Below are 24,144 nucleotides of genomic sequence, written 5' to 3'. Positions count from 1 at the left end.
TTGGCTCAGTGGGTGTTTCCAGTAGGCTGTGGCCCTCTCTGAATCGGTTGCCAGCACTGGTATCTGCAGGGCACATGGGCGCAGGGGGGACCAGCAGGCAAGCTGTGGTCCCATCTGAGGAGTCCCCTGTGCTGTGACGTTAGGCCAGCGATGAGCAGCTCCAGACAGGCATTGCCACAGGTTGGAGTGCGCCCCTGGCAACAGTGGGCCCACGTGGGGCGTTCTGGGAGGGCCCTCCAAGGGTGGGGCGTCGGTGCTTCCTCACCAGATGCCTGCCGGGAAGCCCCGCCAGCCTGGACCCTGGGGTTAAGGGGCCTTGTGGTCTGTGTCTGGGCAGCAGCCATGGACCCATGTGGGCACGTCCCACCTCTGCCCCTCACGCCTGCTCCCTGTCCTGAGCTGCTGCCGCCCCTGGCAGCCCCAACAGCCCCTGTGCTATTTCACTGAAGGGGATACCTCAAGGGGGTTGGGAAGTGGACACTTGTCTGCTCGGGGCACTGGAAATCTGCTGAGGGCACAGTCCCTGTCCCTCTTGGCCTTGTTTAGTGACAGAGAAGAACCTCCTTCCCGGCCCCATACTTCTGCAGATGGCCTGGAACCTACCCTGGCTGGTCCCTGGAAGCCTCCCTTGCCCTGGTGATGCTCCCACCTGATCCTCGCACATGTGTGGCTCTGCTGCTTCCAGGGCAGTTTTCATGGGTGTGTGGGTGGTTCCCCCGGCAGCCCCCCCTGTCACGTCAGAGCCTTTGACGTGAGTTAGGGTTCATGTAAAGAAAGTGCTTCCAAAAGCTACGCTTATTGTTTTAAAAAAAAAGTCTTTGTCTACATTAGTTAAAGTGCAGAGAGCCGGCTTGTTTTCCGTAAGTTCTCCATTTCAGCTTGTGGGTCACTGTTCTTTTAATGGATCTAACAAACTTGTTGTTTGGGGGCAGTAGGTTTTTTTCTTCCAAAGTCAGCTCGATCGACCAGTACTGACCCAACACGTGTCTCGAGCGAGCGGCTCAGCGGGTTTCCGCAGGTGCGTGTGTCTGCAGATACAGCCCTCCACACCCGCCGTCTGCCCCATAGGTTCGTGCACACGAATCGCCCAGCCTGCGTGGCGTGGCTGGTTTCTTCCATGTGGCACGGTGCCTGTCAGTGGTCGGTCAGGTTCGCTGCTGGGGAGTGTCCGCTGTGTGGATGGGCCACGGTTCCTTGATCGACTTAACCACGGGTGACATTGGGGATGTTTACGCACACGTGTGAGCGTACACGTACTGACGCACAAGTAAGCTGTCACCTGTAGAACAGGAACATATTTTGCGTGTTTGTGGTGCACCGGAAATACCACGTACTCGTACGCTGACGAGGAGCAGAGCTGGCCAGATGACCCTGCCGGGCCAGCGTGGTGGTGGCAGAGCCGTCGGGGGGCCAGACCCACGCAAGTACGGTCACCTCGTGGGGGGCGGAGGAGAAAGTCTTTCCAGCCAACGGAGCTGGGACAGCCGAGTGTTTATATGCACAAAAGGAGGCTACATACAGACGTTACACTGTTCGCCATCATTGAAAATAGATTATCGACCTAAATGTAAAATAAGAAACCATAAAACTTCTCAGAAGAAAACAGTAGAAAATCTGGTGACCGACCTGGGGTTCGGTGGTGACTTTTTCGGTGCGACACCAGAAGTTTGACCGTCCCGTGTAGAACTAAATTTATTCTTACCACGAGGTCCAGTCACTGGAGTCCCAGGTACTAACCCTGATGAAACGAAAACTCGTGTCCACAGCAACACCTGCACATGGTGTGGCCGGAGATTTATTCCTGACGGCCCAAACTTGGAAGCATCCAGCGTGCCTGTGCGTAGGTGAATGGATGAACAAAAGCAGGTACGTCCGGACCATGAGATATTATTGAGCAGCAAAAAGAGGTGCGCTGTGAAGCCATGGTTAGATAACAAGACTCAGCCGACTGAGTGTGAAGGTCCAGTCGGCTTCACTGAGCGGCTCGAGGCCAGATGGCGTCCCGTCCAGCAAGACAAGGAGCTCCACCAAGCCGCAGGAGAGGAAGCGCGGTAAAGACAGAATAGCGCTGCAGGAAATGGGCAGAGAAGGGGGCGGAAGGGGTCTTCGGGGCCGACCGCCGCCTAGCGCCAGCCGGCTGACTCCGTGCCGACGGCAGGTCGCATCCCTGGGGTAAAGACACACTTCAGGCGGGCGTCAGGTCTCTGGTTTGCTGACTGGGGCTCAGCCCAGGTGACTTTGTTTTGGGCCTGCCGTCTCCTTTTTAACACTACAAAGACGGAGGGTGAAACTCAGGTGCGTCTTACAAAGTGAAAGGAGCCGTATGGAAAGCCCACGTACTGTGTGATGTTCCATGGTGACATTTTGGCAAAGGTGCTGCCATGTGGTGGTGAGGTCAGTGGTGTCTAGGGCAGTGGGGGTCCGTGGACGGGGCATGGAGTTGAACGGGTGTTTCAGGTCTCTGTGCGGTAATGGTAGCTTTGGGACCCTTTGCATTGGGCAACGCGGAGAGCAAGCCTAATGGATGCAAATTAGAGAAAAGGAAGGAAGCCAGGACGTCGGGGACCCCAGGGAGCGTGGCGGAGGGTGCAGGGCTCTGCGGTATCACACCTGCGTGAGGCCACCCCAGCTACGGGGCTGGAGTCTGCATGGCTCCAGGCAAAGCATGAACACACGAGCCCTGGGCTCTCGGGGACGCAGGTGCTTCCCGCAGGGGTCTGACCAGCTGTGCCGCTGCCGCACGCACCCTCTGGGGTGAGGGACCGAGTTAGCGGCCGGCGGAGGCTGGGGACTTGGGGTGTCCCTGTGGCGTAGGGGCGACAGGGAGTCGGAGGGAGAACGGCCCAGGAGATGACGGCTGGGAGCTGGAGGCACCGGCTTAAGGTGGACCCTGAGGGTCACACAGGGACACGGTTCAATCCGAGCACGTGCACGGTCAGCACACGCGGCTCCATCTGTCCACCAAGGGGCCCAGAAGCTACGGGGCGTCGAGCACTCCGGCCCCCGGAACTTGGTTCCCCAGACCGTCCTCCAGCGAGGGAACCAGGGCTCCTGGGCGAGAGGCAGAGTCCAGGCCTGGGGAAGGGAACGCCAAGCTAGGTCTGGGGGTCGTCCGGCGCCAGCCAGGAAGAGCTCAGAACAAACGAGTCCCATAAGGATGGGGTTCTGTCAAAGCTCTGATACAGGAGAAAACTACAAGTCCTCACAGCGGCCAAAGTGGGAACAATTGGAGCAACAGAGTTTATAAAGTCGCATCACAGAGTAATTCAAGGTATGAAAGACACCCACAGGTCCGCTGGTACAAACGGTCAAGTGAGGGAGAAGAGCCAAGTCACCCCGCAGATGGCCTCCAGCTGCATTAGGAGGAGCTCCTCGCCAAGGAGTGGGGGCTCGGCCCCGCAGCCCTTGCGTGCCGGTCGTGCCGAGGGACCCTCCCAAGGGCAGAGCAGGGAGGGCAGCTGACGGCACCCCAGCCAGGGGACGACAGAGCTTGCTAGTATGAGATGATCTCACCCCCAAAACCTGTAACCCCAGTCGAGTCACGGGGAGCAGCGGACAGCTCTGATGGGGACACCCGACAGAACACCTGACCAGTCCTCTTCAGAACTGTCCAGCTCTTCCAAAACGAAAGTCTGAGGTGCCGTTACCACCCAGAAGTGCTGAAGAGACACAACGACGGAACGTCACGGCCGTCCCGGTGGGATCCTGGGGCAGAAAAGGGGCTTTATTTATTGTTATGAGTTTGTTTTATTTATTTGTCAGATAGAGCATAGACGGGGAGCAGCAGGCAGAGGGAGAAGCGGGCTCCCCCCAAAGCAAGGAGCCGGATGTGGGACTCGATCCCAGGACCCTGGGATCATAACCCAGCCTGAAGGCAGCCACTCAACCCACTGAGCCCCACTGCGTGCCCCAGGAAGGGGCTTCAGACAAACAGGAAATCTGAAAACCCACAGACTGCGGTGAACGCACCAGCGCGGACTGGTTAACTGGGACCGACGTCCGTACTGTTGGAAGGTGCTGACGGGGCTGCGTGTGGATCGGAGGCGTCTGTACACGGTGCGCCGGATGGACGCGCCTGCTCAGTGGCCCTGAAGGTCGCCTGTAGCGCCCACGCGGGGTCTGGCTCGGGGGGCGGACCCGGTGTAGGAGGCGCCGCCCGGCACCGCTGGGTCACAGGTGCCCTAACATTTCGGCCCCCTCAGTCTGCCCTCTGCGGGTCACCCATGGCTGCAGAGCCGTCTCTGGATCACGCTGGGAGGGGCCTCTCTGGGGCCTGGAGGGGGTCGCCCTGGGAGGGCGGCTGAGCGGGGGTCTTTGTGCTCCTCCTGCAGCCCGTGTGGACCTTACCTCCCCCGACCCCCAGACGGACCGGTGTGCGTCTTCGGGCAGGTGCGTGCCTATGGGCCCTCTGTATGGGCTCCTGCGATGGGGACACGGAGTGGCCGGTGTCCTTCTGTCCCTCTGCGCCTCCTACAGTCCAAAGGCCAGCAGCCGCGGGAGCCAGGACTGACCAGGAGACCGGTCAAGAGACTCAGGGTCCCCTGGGCGAAGGCAGCACAGCCACGGCCGGCATGATCAGACCTCATCTTGGTCCTCCACCCCGCCCTTGGCCCTGGTGTGGGGACAGGCAGGCGTGCCAGGGTTTCCTGTGGGGCCCGGCTTCGCCTGTGCCTGCCCTAGGCTCCGAGTGCCCTTCGCGGGCAGAGGGAGACGACGTGTTTCAGGCTGACCCCTTTGGCCTCCTGTGAGGTCTCATGACGTGCTTGCGTCGGAGCCCAACAGCCCACCTGGAAGCAGCAGGCGTGTGTGTCTTTGCCGAGAAAGGGCCGGCTGTGGGGAGAGCAGGCCGCGCAGCAGCCCCAGCCCCTATGCTGGGCGGGGCGGCGTGAGCACCGCTGCGTGTGTATCTGCAACCCTGGTGACCGGACGTGCACCCGGTGCTCCCGTGGGCTACAACGGCTGGGTCCCGGCCCTGTGGGGCAGGAAGCGGCTTTCCGGGAGGCCCCTCTGGGGCCTGGCTGGCCACGCACACCTTGTAGGGGTTCTCTAGGTGGGAAGCACGAAGTGTGGTGGGGCGCCATGGCACAGCCTGTGTCAGGCCCAGCCCACCTCTGAGGCCCTTCTCCGGAGGGGCCCTTCTGGGCGGCACGCGGGCTCCGGAGGCCACGGCGTCAGCCCTCCCCGCTGCCCCCCCCACCCCCGCACTCCAAGGCCTCCTCCCCGCCCGCCCCCCGGAGTCACTCCCGCCTGGGAGACGCGCACTGAGGGGCTGTCTGTTCTTTATTTGCAGAGGTATTGTGGCCAGTATTTTGGTTTTCTTATGTTTTGGAGTCACACAAGCTAAAGACGGGCCGTTTTCCAGACCTCATCCAGGTAACTTGTCCTTTCTTTGTCCGCGTGTGCCCACGTAACACTTCCGACCCGGGCGGTCTCTGCGTCCGTGCTGCTGGGGGCGGGTGGCCTGTTCTTCCCAGCCCCTCCCGGCCGGCCCGGGCACGCCGCTGTCCCCTCAGGAGGGTGAGGGCTGGGTTCCTCTCACCTCCGCCCCTTCTCCGCCCTCTGCTCCTCCCCTGTCCTGCCCTGGTCCTCGTCCCCCTCTTCCCCCCCCCTGCTCTGTCTCCGGCAGCTGCTTCTGCACAGTGAGGTGCCCCAGGACTGGCCGTGGGGTTGGTGTGGGCCTGAGCTGGGGGCCCTGCTGTGGAGGTGCTTGCCGCATGCGATCGGCAGAGTCCTCCTGTCTCTCATGCCGACCCCCAAGTTAAGGGAGGCGTTCTAACAAGCCCTCGAGCCTCGGAGCTGCAGACCGCTGCTTATGCTGTCCCTGGTCCTGCCCCCAGTCCTGACCCCATATCCCACCCCCTGTTCTGCCCTCCTGTCGCGCCACACCCCACCCCCCCGCCCCTGGTCCTGCCCCGAATCCTGGTCCTGCCCTGACCCTGTCCTGCTCCCACTGTCCCATCCCTGGTCCTGTCCTGAATCCTGCCCCCTTATCCTGTTCCCCTGTCCTGTCTCTGGTCCTACCCCCAGCCCAGGCTGTCTAGGGCTCCAGCCTCGTTGAGGGGCTGCCTCTAAGGACAGGGCGTGGTGAGTTTTCCTGAAGTCTTAAGGCTTAGTAACATGTTTCTTTTCTGTGTTAATACGGGATGGTATTCATTGTGGAATATTGGAAAAATAAAAAAACTATTTTTAAATAGAAACAAAAATCAGCCACAGAAAGTAGCCACTTTAGGTTTTAATATGATTTTATGAGTCGACACACATACACAGCTTAAAAAGCGGGACCCTCTTCGGTGTGCTTTTCTGTCATGTCTTTCCCACTTCAGCTCAGCGCAGACGTCCCCGTGGTCATTCTGTGTTTGGCAGCCAGACGTTCATAGGTGTTTGTCTGGCCCGCGTCGACGTGCGACGGTGTGTCCCCAGGCCCGCAGCACCGTGTGCTGCGAATTTCTGCATGTGCGTCTGGGGTGGGTCTGATCGTTCGTTCAACACCAGGCCCTGGGAGTGGAAGCCGCAGGCCAGGGCGGGGGGCGCCCTGGAAGCCGGTGGTGGGACCGACCCCACAGAAGTGGTCGGGGCGCTGTGGCCGTGAGCCGGACCCATGTGGCCTGCTGCTCTGCCCCCTCAGTGTCCGCTGGGGATGCTGATGCTGCGTGGCACCTCCTGGTGCCGGCCGGGGGGGCTCCCAGCCCCCCAGCTTCCCATGGCTCCGTCACCAGCCTCTGAAGGCTCTGAACTCGCAGCCAGCATAGGGGGAAGAGAGAGAGAGGTTTGAAGCCGCCACAGTCAGAGCCAAGGTCCCCGTGCGATGAGTGCCTACTGGACGGGGCAGAGTCGGTGGTTCCAGGCGTGGCAGGTCCCTCGGGGGATGCTGGGCCATGCTGGAGGCTGGACGGCTGCTTGGCCTCTAGACTTCCGGGGGCCCGTGTGCTCTGTCCGGTGGGGGTGCCAGCCAGCCTCGTCTGCAAGCCTCCCCTGTGGTCTCCGTGGGCTGCGTGAGTGCCAGCCCGGCCCCCGCCCTCGGAGGGCCGTCTCCCAGCCTGTGTTCTGGGCTCGGCTCCACCTTCCTTGCAGTTTGGAGGCTCCGGGTAAACGGGTTCCCTGCCGGTCGTGGTTTGACAACTGTGGGAGCCTGTGGTGGAGCCCCTTCTCCCCTAGAGTCGGCAGGAGGACCAGGTGGCCCTGTGCAGCGTGCTGTGGGGAACCAGGGAAGGCTCTTCGGGCCGGCAGGGTGTGCGGGTGCGGGCGCTGCAGGACCCCCTGGGGGTGGGGGAGGGGCGGCTGGCTGCTCGAAAAGGCCTCCTTGCCTTGATGATTTTCACTCTCATCTGTGGCTCCTTCCAAACACTAGAGAAAGCAGAACGTGGCCAGGGCCACAGAGGCGGCTGGACATGCTGCTAAGGGAGAAAGTCAGCGGGCCGGCGGGGCAGGGGCTCCAGGGAAAGCAGCCTCAGAGTCTCCGGGGAGCTCCAGGAGCTCACGTGGAATGTAGGAGGCGCAGCGCCGGCCGGCCGGGTGTTTGGGGGTGGGTGGGCGGATCTGGGCCCTGGGGTCTCTACAAGTGGAGGGTGGCAGGTAGTGGGCGATGGCCGGCCCCTGACTGGGGGCAGTGGTCGGGGAGGAGACAAATCCAGTGTCCGAGGGTCACAGGAAGGTGCCTTCGCACGGTGGCGGGGTGAGCGCTCCGGGGAAGGCGGCCTGAGTCACTTTTCAGAGGCCCTTTTAGGTCCTGCTGCAGCCCTTGACCAGGGACAACTTGCCAAGCTTTTCCCAGACCCGAGGGCCACAAGGGCAGCGTGTCACGTCCACTCTTGATCCCGTGCCCCAGAATTCCTGCAACAAACCGTCCTGAGAACTGACCGCCTTCCCGCTTCCGTCCACACCAGCCTTCCCGCTTCCGTCCGCACCAGCCTGGGCACTCCTGGGTCTTGGGGCTGTTTCCCCTGCAAGCAGATGAGGCACAGGCCCCGAGTGCTGGGCAGGCCAGAGCCCCATGCGCCCCTCAGCGCTGGGCTGCCCTGCACCTGCAGCAGAGAGGCCAGGCTGGGCCTCTCCCACCTTGGCAAGCACCAGCCTTTTTATTCAAGGGGAGTGAGTTTTTCAAAGCAAACTCTTAGGGTTTTTTTGAACAGTGGTAGTAAGCAAAGGGAAAGTAGCTATCTTAGGCCTTTATCAGACAGGGTTATCAAGATTTCCGGAAGGTGGAAGTTAGCACGTTGGTCCAGGAATAACTCCTCTCCTTGTAACCGCCTGCTGGTGAGAAACCGCTTTCCGCATGAGCTCCGGGAACCCGGCGCTGGAAGAGACGGGGTCCTGGCTACGCAGAGGCTCCAGAGGGACAGTTTCTTTCTTCTCCGTTCTGTGGCAATCTGGCCGGCCCCGACAAGCCAACGGGACACACGCGTGTGTTGTCTGCGGGTGGCCGAGCGAGGGGCCGTCTCCGTCCCGTCACATTTCGTTTCTTTCTGGGGGAGCACGTGTGTGCTCGGCCCGCCAGCAGCTGAGAAGGGCACCACCCCAGGGACGGGTCGTCCCTCCCAAATGCGGCGTTTCCCCAGACCGGCTGCCACAGCCAGGTGCGGTCTACTCTGGGGATCCAGTGGGGCTCACGTCAGAAACCGTGTCGGTGGGACCCCTCCCGCGGACCCCCGGGGGGAACCACGTCCTGCCCACGTGGGAGAAACTGCGTCCTAGGCCGTGGGTTTTCTTAACTCGATAAACGGCATCGGCAGAAGGTTACTGCGTACTCGCTGAGCCACAGGTCCGCAGTGTGACTGGAAGCATGGCCGGGGGGGGGGCGCCACCCGCCACCCGCCACCCGCCACCCGCCACCCAGGACTGGGAGGGCAGGGAGGAGGCCGGGCCCGGGTGGCGCTCTCTGGGCTGCGGGGCCCCGCCTGACGCCTGCGCCCCGCGTCTCCGCAGCGTACTGGAGGTTCTGGCTGTGCGTCAGTGTGGTCTACGAGCTTTTCCTCATCTTCATACTCTTCCAGGTAAGCAGCTTCTCCGTCAGATGGGGTGGCCCATCCGCTCCTCCGCAGCTTCCACGGGAAGCAAGGCTGCACCCCCGGAGGAGTGGGCAGAGGCTGTGGGGGCTGCCGTCCGGGCACACCGTGTGCTCAGAGGGAGGTTGGAAACCCCTCGCCCTGTGAACCTTGGGTCAGGACTGGGCGCTGGCGTCTGTCGTTCCTGTTCCTCGCCGGCTGGGTCCGGGGTCTGCTGCGACGGTGACGTCGGTCTGCAAAGTCGTTCTGCACAACCTCGGAGCTGCTGGCGGCTCCCGTCCCTCTCTGGGTGTGGCCCCATTACCTCTTCAGTACCGCGTTTGTCACCCTGTGCGGAGAACCCTGCCGTAGCTTGGGTCACCCGTCCCTGCGTCCCCCAGAGCCACCGACCCACCTGCTCCCCCTCTATCCCCGGGGCCCCTGAAGGGCGTCTGGATCCCGTGCATCCTTCTGCCGAGTGGGGTGGCCAGCGACATCGGCACCATTGCTAGAGCGGGGCTGTCGGCGACGGGCTCTCGTGGGTGCAGCTGTGGGCCCGTGAGTCGTGCACCCGTCACCCGTAAGGAGCAGCCGACAGCCCCCAGCCCCCTGCACTCGTCGGGATCTGTATTGTGGCTGCTGTTGGCAGTGTGTGGAGACTCCTGCTTCTGTTTGCATTTCGGGAGTGACCTCACACTGTGGGGTGTCCCCACGGCAGGCTAAGCCTCCAGAGGCTTCTCAGCTCTTGTCCAGGTTCCATGCCCACCGGCCTGGGCTCCTGCTGACCTGCTGTCCTGACACAGGGACACAGCAGTGTCCAGCCTCTCGTCCCATGGTTTCCGAAACCGCATGGGGGTGATTTCAGTTGTCAGTGATGTCAGGGTCTGAGAGTCATTTCCAGAGACCCCAAGCAGGGGATAGGGTCCATTGCAGGACAAGGCAGTGCACCTGGGTAGCACGGGGGGCCGTGGTCACATGACGTCATGCAGGTCTGTGTCCTCTGCCCCCTCCCTCCTCCTCCCTGCTTCTTCCCTACCTTGGCTGGTACTTGGGGCAGGAGCGGGGGGGACGGGGTCCTGACCGTGGGCATCTTGGGATCCCTCTCTGTGGACCGAAGGCCCCAGCTGGTGGCCAGAGAGCGCCCGAGGAAGGGGAAGGTCTGGGCCTGCAGGTGGGGCAGCCTCTGACCACGCAGCCCCGGAGTCTCCTTAGCGCTAAGGCCAGAAGGAGCGATTTGCCAGCGCAGGCACCCGTGTCTGGGAAAGCTGTCCTGGTGTGCTGCTTCTGTGAGGGGAGGTGGAGAGGGGAGGCGGCAAGACGGGTGCCCCAGGTGTGTCCCCGCGTGAGGGGAGTGGGGCATCACCTTGCACGCGGACCCCCCAGTCTGCCCAACCCTGTGTTGGGGGGACGGCGGCAGAGACGGTGTTTGCCTCCCCTCAGTGGAGGTGTTTTCCACACGCCCCAAGCCACAGACATGGCTCGAGGTTTCGGGAGGTAGCCGGGTGCTCCCATGGCCACCAGCAGCGTCTGGCCCCGCTAACCAGGGTGCTGGCCTTGCAGACTGTCCAGGACGGCCGCCAGTTTCTGAAGTACGTGGACCCTAGGCTGGGGGTCCCACTGCCCGAGAGGGACTACGGGGGAAACTGCCTCATCTATGATCCACACAACAAGAGCGACCCCTTCCACAACGTCTGGGTATGGGCGGGGCCCAGGAGCCCAGTGCTCGGCAGGTGCCCGGGTATTGCTGACCTGTCCTGGATGTTTCTAGAACCCCAGTCATTCTGCAGATCAGACATGGCATGGCCCTGGCCTCCCTCCTGCTAGACCCAGGGCTCCCTTCAACTCAACCCACTTGGAGGAGGGTTAGGGGGGCCCCGGGGGTCGTGCAGCCCACATGTGGGGCACCGACCCAGCTCACCAGGGCCCAGGTCCCTGCCATCCAGCCTGAACATGTAGTCTCGGCCCAGCCACGTACTCCCCTGGGGACCCCACTGACGAGGGCACCGGCTCTCCTCGGTGGTCAAGGCGTGCTGACCGTGTGCGTGGGACCGTGGCTTTGTCCCTCGGGTCCAGCCAGTGCCACTTGGAAAGGCTAAGACTGTCCCAGCAGCCTGGACGTGGGGGGAGCGAGAGACGGGGGGCTGTGGGCTGCACCTGAGGCAGCTGTCCGGCCCCCACAGGACAAGCTGGATGGCTTTGTGCCAGCACACTTCCTTGGCTGGTACCTGAAGGTAAGATGACCTCGGCGGGGGGACGCCCTGGGCCTGCCTTGTGCTCCAAGCCCATTTCCCAGATGCGCACTGCCGTTCCGAGAGCCGGAGCGTGGTGGGTGAGGGCCTGGGGGCTGTGGCCCCACACCTGTGCTGGTTCTTGGCACCAACAGTGCCTTGCCCCGCCCGGGAGGGCGCTGGGGATGTCCCCCCAGCGGGCCTGGTCTGACACTCTGCTGCGGCCCGCAGACCCTGATGATCCGTGACTGGTGGATGTGCACCATCGTGAGCGTCATGTTCGAGTTCCTCGAGTACAGCCTGGAGCACCAGCTGCCCAACTTCAGCGAGTGCTGGTGGGATCACGTAGGTGCCGCAGCTGCCTGGGGGGGAGGTGCAGAGGCCCCCGGGGAGGGGGCAGGGCACTCACCTGCGCTGCCGGCTCCTGCCCGCAGTGGATCATGGACGTGCTCGTCTGCAATGGGCTGGGTATCTACTGTGGCATGAAGACCCTCGAGTGGCTGTCTCTGAAGACGTACAAGTGGCAGGGCCTCTGGAACATTCCGACCTACAAGTGCGTCTCCTGAGCAGCTGCCCTGCTCCCTGGGGGCCAGGGTGTCCCCGTGGGGTCTGGAGGTGACGCCAGTGCGCCTTTTGGGGGGAGGGGCAGTGGACCAGGGTTCTGCCCGCGTCTCTGCTCACCAGATCCGCCCCCCAGGGCCCCGGTGGTGGCCAGGAAGCCTGCGGTCAGCTGCCCTTCGTGCCTCGGGGCTGCTCTCCTTACCATCCCTTTCCTTTGGGATCGGAAGCAGCAGTCTGGGAACAGACCAGGCGGGGGCACTGGGCAGCGGGGGTCTCCCCACCCATCCGTCATGGGGCCCGGGGCAGCAGGCGGGGTCACAGGGAGGGAGCAGCCACTGGGCTCCAAGCACCTGGCATGGCTGCCTGGGGGACAGAGGCTCCGCGGGGTGACGGGACCCTGTGCTCCCAGGGGCAAGATGAAGAGGATCGCCTTCCAGTTCACGCCCTACAGCTGGGTCCGCTTCGAGTGGAAGCCGGCCTCCAGCCTGCGGCGCTGGCTGGCCGTGTGCGGCATCATCCTGGTGGTAAGGCCGGCCCGTGTCGCGCGCGCCCGCCGGGCAGCCCGGCTTGCCACCGACTCTCCTGTGTCTCCCAGTTTCTGTTGGCAGAACTGAACACGTTCTACCTGAAGTTCGTGCTGTGGCTGCCCCCCGAGCACTCCCTCGTCCTCCTGAGGCTCGTGTTCTTCGTCAACGTGGGCGGCGTGGCCATGCGGGAGATCTATGACTTCATGGACGACCCGTGAGGGCCCCGGACGGGTGGGGCGGGCCCCGGCCCCCTCCGCGTTGCCGCCCCTGGGGCCCAGCGACCGCGCCCTCAGCCGAGTGCCCTCCCCCCGCAGGAAGCCCCACAAGAAGCTGGGCCAGCAGGCCTGGCTGGTGGCGGCCATCACGGCCACGGAGCTGCTCATTGTCATCAAGTACGACCCGCACACGCTCACGCTGTCCCTGCCCTTCTACATCTCGCAGTGCTGGACGCTCGGCTCCGTGCTCGTGCTCACCTGGACCGTCTGGCGCTTCTTCTTGCGGTAAGGGCGTGGGCTGTCTCCCAGGCCAGGTCAGCTGGCATCTGGGTCATGGGGTCCCTCCCTGCAACTCTGGGAGCGTCTCTGTGAGGGGCAGCTTCTCAGGACCTCCGTGGGCCAGCTGGCGGTGACCTGGCTCTCGCTGTCCCCAGGGACATCACCCTGAGGTATAAGGAGACGCGGCGGCAGCAGCAACAGAGCAGGGGTGACCAGAGCACGGCCATGAGCCATGTGGACGGACACCTGCCTGAGCCCGAAGACCTCCTGGGGCCCACGGAACCGGAGAGCGAGGGGGTGCCGGCCCCAAACTGATGGAGCTCCCGACCACCGGGAGCCCCTCGGCCCATGGGGTCAGACCCTCCTTTTTCCCATGCGCATAGTGGGGCCCTGCGGGGCGGGGCGGAAGGTGGCCTGTCCCAGATGTGCGCGTGTGTGAACACGGCGTGGAGGGGTGTGGGCACGTGGGCTGCGTGTTGCTGAGGCTGCTCTGGGGTGACGAGTGTGGCTGGGCTGGCCCTGGGCAGTGGTTTCCTCCCCCCAGATCACAGGCATAACTGTGCCTTTCTCTGCTCTCTGGGCCCCGGGCACTCTGAGGCCCTGGGTGTCCATGTCGGCCACCCCAAGGCCCCAGCTGCATCTCACAGGGAGTGTGGACACCCCGATGGCTGAGAAAAACCTCACCCAGGGAGGTTGTGTCTGACCCCACAAACAGGTGGGCACGGGGCCAGGGGTCATGGGACTGGTCCCCTGAGGAAAGAGAGTCAAAGGCCCTGCGGCTGCGGTGGGGAGGAGGGCGTGGGGGCCGTCACGAGCAAACAGAACAAGTGCACCCGTGCCGGAGGCCTGCGGCCCTGCATCATCCTCACCAGCCCCCAGCCTCAGCCTGGTCCTGCCCTCAGCACAGGGGTTGCCCAGGGTGCCGGGGGAGCGGGTACATGGGGCCACTGCTGTATTTGTGCGCTCGGGTCGGAGCCGTGCAGAGGGACGGCCAGGCCGGCGGGAGGGAGGCGGCCGTCCCAGGCACGGGTGCGTGCTTGCTGCGGGACAGCCCCGGTGGAAACACACTTACGACCCAGGCCTGGTGGGGGCCCCACAGAAAAGACAACACTTCTCCTGCCAAAACAAGTGCTTTAATAAAGTGTCTAGAACTTTCTTGCATTAGTGAGCTGAGAGCATCTCTTGGTTCAAAGCTAGGAGGCCCCCGGGAGGGCGCGGCCGGGCTCAGGAGATGATCCTCAGGCCGGGCTTGCGCTCCCCCAGGGCCTGCAGGTCATCATCCATCTCCTCGGACCAGTAGATGTCGTAGAGGCTGTGGGCACCGGAACGCAGGGTCAGGATCTTGTGGGGACTGTGCCCCTCCAGCCTCCCCCCTCCCCGCACACGGCACTCACACCAGCTGCTCCAGCATGCAGCCGGGCTGCTCCACGCTCTCCACCAGCCACCGGATGCCTTCCTCGCTCATACAGTTGTTGCTGAGGTCCAGCTCCCGCAGGCTGCAGTTGACCAGCAGGAGCGAGGCCAGGCTGGCACAGCCCTCGTCACCCACATCGCAGTCCCCGATCCTGGGCCGAGACCGGGCACGGGTCAGGACAAAAGGGCCTCCTGCTGATCACAGGGTGATGGGGGGGTCCGCAGCACACCATGTGTGGAGCAACGGGGTCCGGCCTGTCCCCCAGACCTCAAGCTTGGGAGCTCCTAGAGTCGTGCTGTTGGCCGGGTGCAGAGGGCCTGCCAAAGGCAACAGGAGCACACAGCTCCCCTCCGTGGGCACAGTGGTCACACTGACCTCACACCGCCTGGACCCAGGGCCCAAACCCCTGGACAGACGGGAGGGCACCAGAGGGCCTCATCTGACCCCTCACCTCCTCAAGGGCATTGGGAGCTGGCTGGCTGGACAGTGAGCTGCCAAGGAGGCAACCAGAGGCAGAAGAGCAGGGGTGCAGGTACAGGGTGCACAGAGGCTCCAGGCCTCCACGGTGAGGACCAGGAAGGGCGGGCCCAGCGCCGCTTGTCCACCTCCGCCCCCTGCCCAAGCCGACCCCCCACCCAGAAGCCACAGTAAGAAGCAGAGCAGTCGACCACGGAGACTGGCCCACGGCGGCGCGTTGTGGGGAGCGCGACTCGCCCACGCCCCCGGCGCGCTCACCACAGCTCGCGAAGCACGGCACCCGGCTGGCGCAGGCCCTCACACAGCTCCCGGACGCCCGCGTCGCCTAGCTTGTTGCAGCTCAGGTGCAGCTCCGTGAGGTGCTTGTTCTGGGCCAGCATCTCTCCGAAGGAGGCGCAGCTGGCGGTCGTGAAGCTGCAGGTTTTCATCCTGGGAGACAGCCGGCAGCCGGGCCCACAGCTCGAGGCGCTCTCCGAGGCCCCCGGGGGCCCGCGCAGGAAGCCCCCGACCCCCACCCTCCAAAGACAGCCAGCGCCCTACTCCCCCCCCCACCCCCTCGCAGAGGCCTGGCCCCCAGACACAAGCCACCGCAGCCCTGGTCCCCTGGGGCCCCAGCCACCAGCGGCCGCGCTCACCACAAGGCCTGCAGCCGGCAGCCGGGCCCCAGGACGCTCTCGCACAGCAGACGGGCCCCCTCGTCCCCCAGCACGTTGTCCGCCAGGTTCATCTCCTTCAAGCTCTGCTTGGCCCTGACGACGCGGCACAGGTCTCTGCAGCCCGTCGTGGTGATGTCACAGTGCCAGAGCCTGCAGGCCCAGGGGACAGGTCACGGCAGGGGCCCCGAGGCCGCGGCCCCAAGGGTGCAGGCCGGGGGCACACTCACCACAGGACCCGGATCTGGCTGCTGGAGCGCAGCAGGCTGGAGCACAGCGTGGCGATGCCCCGGTCACCCAGCCTGTTGTCCCCCAGGTCCAGGACCTGAAGCGAGGGCTTGGCTGCCACAACCCCACATAGGTCCTCACAGCTGGCTGCCGTGAGGCCGCAGTTCTCCAGCCTGGAAGCACAGGAGGGCCGGCTGGGCTGGGGAGACGGCCCTGCAGCACCCACTGCCCCCGCCCCCCCGGCCAGGCCCCGCACTTACCTGAGCGTCTCCAGCCGGCAGGCAGAGTCCACCAGGCCCTGGCACAGCACCCGCACGCCGGCCTCCTCCAGCTCATTGTTGCTCACCACAAGCGCCTTGAAGTGCTGCTTGGCCTTGAGCGCCGAGGCCAGGGATGCACAGCCGGCGCCCGTCAGGTTGCAGTACTCCAGACTGGGGGTGGGCGGGGGTCAGAACTCCAGCCCAGGGAGCACTGCCAGGATGGCCTCTCCTGCCCCAGGCTGCGGGGCCCATGAGACCGGGGGGGGGGGGGGGGGGGGCAGCAGGGCCAGGACCGTGCAGCCATGGCAAAGGGGCCATCTCCTTGGAGGCTCCCAGCCCAGGAGCCCCCCCACTGTGCCCAGGATGCCCTAGAGCTGGGAGAGAGACACCAGCCTCCCTCGCCCGGCCCATGGGTGCTTCTTGTGGGCTGCCAGGCCCACTCTTGGTGTCGGCCCATGGTCCCGGCAGCACCCAGGACAGCTGGCTGCGGTCTCCCAAGAGCCCCTTCCTCACGGCTCCCCGCAGCCCAGGGTGGGGGGTGGTCTGTCACACACTCACTGCAGGTTCTCCAGGTGGCACTGGGGGTCCAGGAGGCCCTCGCACAGCAGCTGCAGGCCCGCGTCCTCCAGCGGGTTGTTGCTGAGGTCCAGCTCCCGCAGGGTGGGCACGGAGCGCAGCACGTCGGGCAGGACCCCACAGCCGGCTTTGGTCAGGCAGCAGTTCTCGAGGCTGGAGTACAGCCAAGCTGGCCATCAGCACGGCCCCCGTCAGCTCTGGCCAATCCCGTACCCAAGGGAGCCCACCAAGCACAGCCCCATAAGAGGGCCAGGGATCTGGGGTCTCCTGAGAGCACAATGGGGCTGCTCGAGGCACTGTGAGGTCCAGAGGAAGCTGGGCCGTGCATTCAGGAATGACAGGCGGGGTGTGGCACGACCACACCCCTCGGGGAACGGGGGGTCTCGGCCAAGGCAGGAAGGGCCCCCAATGCTCCAGGACTGTCCAAGCAGGTTCGGACCTGAGCCAGGGATGGGGCATGCCCCGGGACCACATGGGTCACGCCGGCTCACCTGAGCTTCCGGATCTTGCAGGCCGGACTCTGCAGGCCCTGGAGCACCAGGCGCACCCCGCCGTCGCCCAGCTTGTTGGAGCAAAGGTTCAGCTCGGTCAGGGAGGGGTTGGCCTGGAGGGCAGAGCGGATGTCCCTGCACCGCTCCTCCGTGAGGCCACAGTCATCCAGCCTGTGGACAGGACACCAGGTCACCACACGGCATGTCCTGGCCTGTTCGGGGACCAAGAGCTCAACCTGGGGGAGGGATGGTCGCTGGGCAGCTCCTCCCACGAATGACCCTTGATCCCGGCGTGGTGAGTTCAAGCCCCGCAGGGGGCATACAGGTTATTTTAAAAAATAAACTTAAAGAAAAGCAGCAGAGAAGTGTGTGGATTATCTCAGGCTTTTGCTGCAGGCTGGGCACCACCAGGGGCCCGTGTGGGGCCCCGTGCTCCCCGCGCCTTCCCGTGCGGCACCGTCCGCGCAGGAAAGCCCGTCTATCTCCGCAAGGAAACCGAACAGCGGAAATGCTGGGAAAAGGACCCTGTGCCTCAGAGGGACACGCGGGAGAGCTCAACAACCAAACCCAGTCTTGACTCCATTTCCCAGCCCTCCGCCAGCAGGGACGGCACCCCGGCGCCCTGCAGCAAGGGGACAGGCCCTCAGAGCCTCCATGCCAAGCCCGGGCCACCCCGCCTCAGCCAGGAAGAGGCTGACGTTTTCAGAGAGTGGGAAGGAAGTACAGTAACCTCTCGTGCGTGTGAAAATCATGTACAATTCACAGCGAGTCCATAAACAGTGCTTTCGCGGCCCGGCGGCAGTGGGAGGGGGAGCCCGTGCACCATGCCCGCGCCCGCACACCAGGCGGCTAGCTTCTACCTGACCATCTCGTACTGCTGCATCAAAGGCAGGAGCTCTGTCCACCGGGCGTCACTCAGCTCCTGACACTGGATGTCGAGGTTCATGGTTCGAGCCCAAGTGTTTTCTAGAAAGAAGGCAGAGTAAGGAGAACATCTCAGCCAGACTCTCAGTACGAGACAGGCCAGAGAGCCAGCAGACAGAAAGGAGTTGTAACAGGACCCCCAAGGCGGGGGGGTGGGGGGGCTGCTGGTGTTTCAGAAGCCAGTGCCACTCCCCTGGCCAGTGCCCTTCTCCACCTCAGCCCCCAGGAGCACAAATCGGGGCAGGCAAAGGGAGGCTGCAGCCCCTGGGCTCCCCGGACAAAGGCCACCACAGAAGAACAGCAGCAGCCTCACGTCTTAGCCTCCTGCACTCCGCCCTGTGGGCCCTGCCTACCCAGGAGCGCCAAGGCCAGTGCTGGCCATCTGAAGCCGTGATCTCTCACTTGCCTGGCGACACCACGGTGTGGAGACCCCACCTGGTGGGGCACAAGAGCCAGCAAGGGGAGCAGTGCTGCAGCCTCACCCGGCCAGATGCGCCCCCCCCCCCACCTGGCATTGAAGGAGCTCGGGCCTGAGCCTCGCCACCCTGAAGCAGCTGGTGGGAGGACAGGCGCCTGCGGCCGGCTAACAGCTCCTCAAGGGCCACCAGCCACGGGTCGACTGCCCTGGAATGGGCTGAGGAAGGAAAGTGGAGACCCCAGGCCCACTGGCCTGCACTCTGGTGTTGCCCGCACGGGTGGCCACTCGGTTCTGTGTCCACAGTCCCTTCCCAGGGACTCCCAACAAGCCGGAACACGTCCTCCGCCCCACCCTGGGTCAGCCCAGGCCCACGGAGAAATCAGGTAGGACTTTGGCAAATGAGGCTGGCATGGGAGCAGGTCACATGCCCTGAAACACCTCACCAGGGGCAGCACAGAGCCCCAAGAAGTGATTAACTGTCCAGCGTACCAGAGTTCCACGTGGACGCTGACTGCACAGGGGTGTCCCGAGGCCCTGAAGGTGGGAGCCAGAGAGCTGGGTTTCATTCAAGCGTCATCAGAAAGCCCGGGAAGGATTCACACCCGGAAACAGTGCCATTCAGCCGCCCTTTAGAAAAGCCGAGGCAAACGCAAGAGGCTGCTGGTTCCCTGAAACCGCAGCTTCCTGGGAACACTGACTGCCTCATCTGTGTTCCTGGCCGTGCCCAGCGGGGCCTGGCCGTGCTCAAGGGAGGACTCCCCGCCTCCATCCAGGCGGGTTCAGAGCCTACAGCCAGTGGGGGGCCAGCCAGCAGACGAGATGCCCCAGTGCACACCCTCACTGATGGGCCAGCGGGAAAGACTGAGGGTCGGAGGTCCCGCAACGGCCGGGTCCCACAAGCAACCCAAGTAGGAAGCCAGAGTTTGCCCAGCCCACTGCCCTGGCCACGTGAGCAAAACCCAGACCCGCCTGCCCCGGAGCCCCGGGTGTGGTCAGTAAATCCCCCAGTCCAGAGCCCTGCGTCATCGCCCCCGGAGAACGGGACGGACGGAGTTCAGCGGGACCCTCCCTCGCGGTGCGGCCCGCCGACCGGGGTCGGGCTCTGCCCCGGAAGCCGGACGGGGCCGCCGGACGCCCGCACTCGCCGCCCCGGGCTCGACCAGACCCTGCGGAAACCTCTTCGCCGGCACCGGGGCTCGCGGGCTCTTCTGAACCTCTGTGCGTCACGGACCCCTTGGAGAAGCCCAGGAAGCCGAAGCCGCGCAGCGAAGGCGCCGCGACTCCCTGTTTCCCCCGGAATCGAGACCCCCCGCAGCTGGGCTGCTCCCCAAGGCCACGAAGGGCGCTGAAGGCTTTCGCTTGCGAGAAAGGGCCGCGCCCCGAGGCCAGGAGCAGGGTGGCGGTGCCCTCGGCCCGCGCCGAGCCGGACCGCAGGGCAGGGGCGTCTCGGGCCCGCTGAGCCCCGCGCAGGCGGCGGCGGAGCGCGCGGTTACCTGTGCGAGGCGCGGGCGGCGGCCAGGGACGCGCCGGGGTCCGCCCGAGGCCGCCCAGGGCCGCCACCCACCTCCGCGCGCGCCGGAGACTGCGCATGTGTCCCGGGCCGGCGCGGGGACACCCCGCGAGCGAGCGGCCGCTGGGACCCCGCGCGCAGGCACCCGCCGCCCACCCGCCCCGCTCCCCGCGCCCGCCCCCGGCGCCCCGGCCCCGCGCCGCTCACCGGCCGCCGAGCCTCCGAGCCGCGGCTTCCGTGGGGCCTGGGGTGCGGTCGGCCCTACGTCCCGGGGCGGGGTCACGCGCTGGGGCGGGCCGCGGGCGGGGCGGAAGGCCGGGGACGGCCCGGGACGCCGGCGGAGCGCGGGGGAGGGGGGACCCGGGGGGACCCGCCCGCCCCCCAGGGCGCAGGAGCCGCACCACCGGGCAGGGCGCTCCGCGGACGTGCGGGCCCTCACGCGAGCGCCGGCATCCCAAGGAGGAAACCCGGACCTCTGCCCGCTAGGAACAGCGCGGCCCGCAGGGAAAGAGCTTCGAGGGCACTTCGGGTTTCATCAACAGGCGGGACAAGACCGTGTTTGGAAAACCCCTGAGGGGGGCCGGGGGCTTTCTGCATCGTCCGCCGGACGAGGTCGCCCCCGGCCCCGGCCCGGGCGCGCACAGCGGAGCTCGCGCGTCCGCGCTCCCGGGCGCACCGGCGGAGGCTGCGCGCGGACTTGGACACGGGCTGGAGCCGGGTTGCCGGATGCGCGGCTAACCCAGCACCTCCTGAGTGCCGAGCGCTATGCCGGGCGCTTGGGCTACGCTGGTGAGCAAGGCAGAGCGAAGGCCGCGGAGCTCACAGTCCAATGCGGGGGAACGCATGAAATCCAAAAATAAATTAATAGCATTTACAATGCGGAAAGTGCAGGGCAGGGGGTAACGCAGGATTAAAAACAAGTCGGGAATGAGTGCTGGAGGGCCAGGGCAGAGGTCAGGTAGGTCTCCTCCCCAGTGCCAGCGAGCCTCTGGAGGCTGAGGCCCCGGGGCCGGGGCAGGCGGGGAGGGAGGTGCCTTGGTGTTCAGTTTCATAAACACAGGTGCTCACTGCAGACCTGACCCCATCTTTGCGACCACCAGGGAGCAGCACAGTATGGGATGGGGGCTGAGGACACTGGGAGCTGACCTGTTGCCTGAGGATTAGGTTCTCTAGGGAAATAAAGCGAGGGTTATTCAATCCGGGAGAATATTTGGCTGGGTCAATCCTTGCTTGGGTAACTTGCTGGGCTCCCAATGGACAAGGGGGTCTGGGCCACCAGTGCGGGGCCAGGGGTCCCAGAGAACCCAGTGGATTCAGAGAGGCGTGCTAAGGCAGAGGCAACCACCCCAGGGCCACCATGAGCTCCTCGGAGCAAGTTGTCAGGCTGAACTTTTTACTAACTTTTTTTTTTTTTGAAGATTTATTTATTTAGAGGGGTGCCTGGGTGGCTCAGTGGGTTAAGCCTCTGCCTTCAGATCAGATCATGATCCCAGGGTCCTGGGATTGAGCCCCACATCAGGCTTCCCGCTCAATGGGGAGCCTGCTTCTCCCTCTCCCTCTGTTCCAGCTCATTCTCTTGCTCTCTCTCAAATAAATAAATGAAATCTTTAAGAAAAAAGAAAATGGAAAGCCCTAGCGTGCCCACATTCCAGAAACAAAGGCTCTGACATCTCAGTATGTGCTCCTACTCCTCTGTGCTCACAATGTTTTCTTAAAAGAAACATTTGTAATGGTAGGTAGAGATCAAAGAGAATATGTCCAAATCTCTACTTTACCCAGCAAAGGAGTCTTTGCAGTGTGACTAAGTAAGGGTTTTGAGATGGAACATTGTCCTGGATGACTTGGGTAGGCCCAAAGTAGTCCTAAGGTCCTTACAAAAGGGAGGCAAAAGGTCAAAATCAGAGAGATGGGACCAGGGAAGGCAGCCTCTACAAGCCGGGCCAGGCCCAGCAGCAGGTTCTCCCCTGGAATCTCTGGAAGGAACCAGGCCTACGGATACTTGGATTTAACTCCCTAGCGCCCATTTCCCACTTCTGAGCTCCAGAACCGTAAAGTAAGAGACTCCGTGACAATGGGTCACAGCGGCGGCAGGAAACGGACACCCGATGAACTGTGGTTTCCACTTCGGAGGAGCTGCGCGGACAATGTGTACATGAATACACAGGTACACCGACCAGTAACGAACACAGTCTAACTCTGTAAAAACCTTGTTTTTTAAATATTTTATTCACTTGCTTGACAGAGAAAGAGCGAGTGCAGCGGCAGGGGAGCGGCAGGCGGAGGTGATGAGGGAGCAGGAGGCTGGCTGAGCACAAAGCAAAGCTGGCGCCTTGCACCCCCTCTTCACCCGTTCCCCTCCGTAATCTGTGTAGCGTTCCTCAGGCACCCGACTGCCATAAAACGATAAATAGTTAACTTGCAGGGATCGCAATCCTGCAGAACGATTCCTGCTCTACAGATGTCCTAGAGACCTAAACAGGGAGGTTACCTTATCAATAGTGTCGGGGTCGCGCCCCTAAGATGGCGCCGGCTACATAGACCGAGCAGCACGGACAGCCTAAAAAACATCCGCCCTGGCCACACATGACCTCGTGCTTGTCACATGAACACCGTATGCCACCACTGCCTACGAGCCCCAGATACCTCCTGTTCACGTGAACGCCTCTGTGATTGGCTGTTATGCCCTATATAAGGCATGGGACCTTCCCCACGGGAGGAAGGAGAAAGATCGACCAGGGAATAAACACAGCTTGTGCATCGACCTGTGTGTGTGCTGGTGTTGCGTCATCTCTGCAGGCAGGGAGAGCCACACAATCGCACAAATTTCCAGAGGCAAATAACTCTCACTTCCTGAAGGCCTCATGTCTCCCTCCTCGCCATACACTGGAGGAGGCTGAGGTAGAAGGGAAGGTAAATGATCGCAGGATCCTAACACCCCACCAAGGACCTCCCAGCTATCTTGATGTTAGTGCCTGACCTAAAGACATTGATCAGGCCATAAGGGCAAGGCCTCCCCCCAGCACCTTGCATGCCCGCCCTCACATGTGAAAACTCTGTTGAAACCTCCCATCCCTTCACCATCCCCCCAACCGCGGGGTACATAACCTGCCCACCCTAAAACCCGGGGCAGCAGCTCTTCCTGCCCACGGGTCCTGTCCCCGTGCTTTAATAAACCACCATTTTGCACCCAAGAGGTCTCAAGAATTCTTTCTTGGTCATCGGCTCGGGACCTCAGCCCACCGAACCTGACCTAGGTTCTAGAACTTCATCAGGGACAGAGAGCAGCAGACTCCGTACCTGGCCGGGAGCCCGATGTGGGACACACACCCCCCTCCCCGTCCCCCCCACGACCCTGGGATCACGACCCGGGCCAGGCAGGCGCCCCACACAGTGTAGCCTTCCTGGTCACATCGCGCAACTGCCCGAGCGCAGCCGAGCCACGCAGCGGCCCTCCAGACCGCGACCCGCCGTCCCGCGGGACCGCCCCGCACACCACCCCAGAGCGGGGCTTCCCCGGTTCGGGGGTCCTTCCCAGCCACTGCCCACCCGAGATGCTGCGCAGCCCAGCAGCCTCCCCCACTCGCGCGACCCCGCGCCGGGCCCGCCAGCGCAGGAGCGCCCAGGGCCTGGGCCCCCGTCCCGGTTTCAGCGCGTTCCCCGAGGTGCGGGGCGTCCCCACGTGAGTCCCCCGGCTCCCCCCAGGGTTCTCGGGTGCCCGGACAGGGGCGGCGCCGCCCGGCGGGGAGATGGCCCGAGGCCCAGCGTCCTGGGCGAGGAACCGGGAGAGTGCTCTCCCAGAGCTGCCCACCCCGGCAGGGGCGGCTGTCCTCTGGGGAGCAAGGTCGAGGGTTGGCCGGGCCCTGCCTGCGCACCGCGCCCGGCGCCGACAGACCGCGGGCTCCCGCCGAGCCTCGAGAGGCCGCGCGGAGGACCCAGCCGCGCGCAGAGCCGGCGCGCGCACGGGGCGCCCCAGCGCCGGGACTCCCAGCATGCCCCGGGAGGCGGCCAATGCGCAGGTGCGCACGCGCGGGCGGACTTGAACGCTCTGACGCCACCAGCACGCGCCGACCTCGAGCCCCGGAAAGCCCCTCCCCCGCCCCGCCAGACCCCAGCCCCACCGGACCCCGCTCCCCCTCCCCATGCACCCTGCTCTCCAGTGTCACTTCAGGACCTCGCGTCTACCCTGGCAGCATGGCTGCAGGAGCGCCCGGTGCGTGTTCACAGGCGATCCGACCACGGTCGGCGCCGATAAGAGCAAACCCCGGGCACGGACCGCAGGACTGACTTACCTCCAGAAGACAGGCGGCGACAGGGACAGACCTCGCCCGACAGGGGCGGAGCCTGGCGGGGCGCGTTCTTGCTGCGGCGTCGGGACGGGCGGTGGGGCGGGGGCCTGGACGCC

The 24,144-nt window shown here is 64.2% G+C and overlaps 2 protein-coding genes across 7 annotated transcripts in view; one reads left to right on the top strand and one right to left on the bottom strand.

Moving 5' to 3' along the window:
* The window catches only part of PTDSS2 (phosphatidylserine synthase 2), a 24,518-nt gene extending 10,566 nt beyond the window's left edge, over positions 1–13,952 (top strand). Inside the window, exons 3-12 of the mRNA XM_082749467.1 lie at positions 5,291–5,373; positions 8,923–8,990; positions 10,542–10,676; positions 11,162–11,212; positions 11,441–11,554; positions 11,644–11,762; positions 12,180–12,294; positions 12,366–12,511; positions 12,612–12,797; positions 12,947–13,952. Of these exons, the coding sequence (XP_082605593.1) occupies positions 5,291–5,373; positions 8,923–8,990; positions 10,542–10,676; positions 11,162–11,212; positions 11,441–11,554; positions 11,644–11,762; positions 12,180–12,294; positions 12,366–12,511; positions 12,612–12,797; positions 12,947–13,106 (1,177 nt within the window). The 3' untranslated portion in view covers positions 13,107–13,952. The remainder of the gene's footprint in view (positions 1–5,290; positions 5,374–8,922; positions 8,991–10,541; positions 10,677–11,161; positions 11,213–11,440; positions 11,555–11,643; positions 11,763–12,179; positions 12,295–12,365; positions 12,512–12,611; positions 12,798–12,946) is intronic.
* RNH1 (ribonuclease/angiogenin inhibitor 1) lies at positions 13,909–24,144 on the bottom strand. Of its 6 annotated transcripts, none has more exons than XM_082749471.1 (11): positions 24,032–24,081; positions 18,722–18,859; positions 17,751–17,856; positions 16,891–17,061; positions 16,382–16,552; positions 15,824–15,994; positions 15,566–15,736; positions 15,318–15,488; positions 14,941–15,111; positions 14,186–14,356; positions 13,909–14,103 (listed from the first exon to the last, which is right to left on the bottom strand). In XM_082749471.1, the coding sequence occupies exons 3-11, from the start codon at positions 17,834–17,836 to the stop codon at positions 14,016–14,018; spliced, it is 1,371 nt and encodes a 456-aa protein (XP_082605597.1). In that variant the 5' UTR covers positions 17,837–17,856; positions 18,722–18,859; positions 24,032–24,081; the 3' UTR covers positions 13,909–14,015. The 6 variants fall into 6 exon arrangements, with proteins under 6 accessions (XP_082605597.1, XP_082605595.1, XP_082605596.1 ...); XM_082749469.1 differs by lacking the exon at positions 24,032–24,081 and adding an exon at positions 19,950–20,040; XM_082749470.1 differs by lacking the exon at positions 24,032–24,081 and adding an exon at positions 19,726–19,795.

The sequence above is a fragment of the Mustela nivalis genome (genome assembly GCF_964662115.1).
Source record: "Mustela nivalis genome assembly, chromosome: 9".
NCBI classification, from domain to species: Eukaryota; Metazoa; Chordata; class Mammalia; order Carnivora; family Mustelidae; genus Mustela; species Mustela nivalis.
The sequence above is the reverse complement of the archived record's forward strand: the minus strand, read 5'-3'. Positions and strand labels throughout refer to the sequence as shown.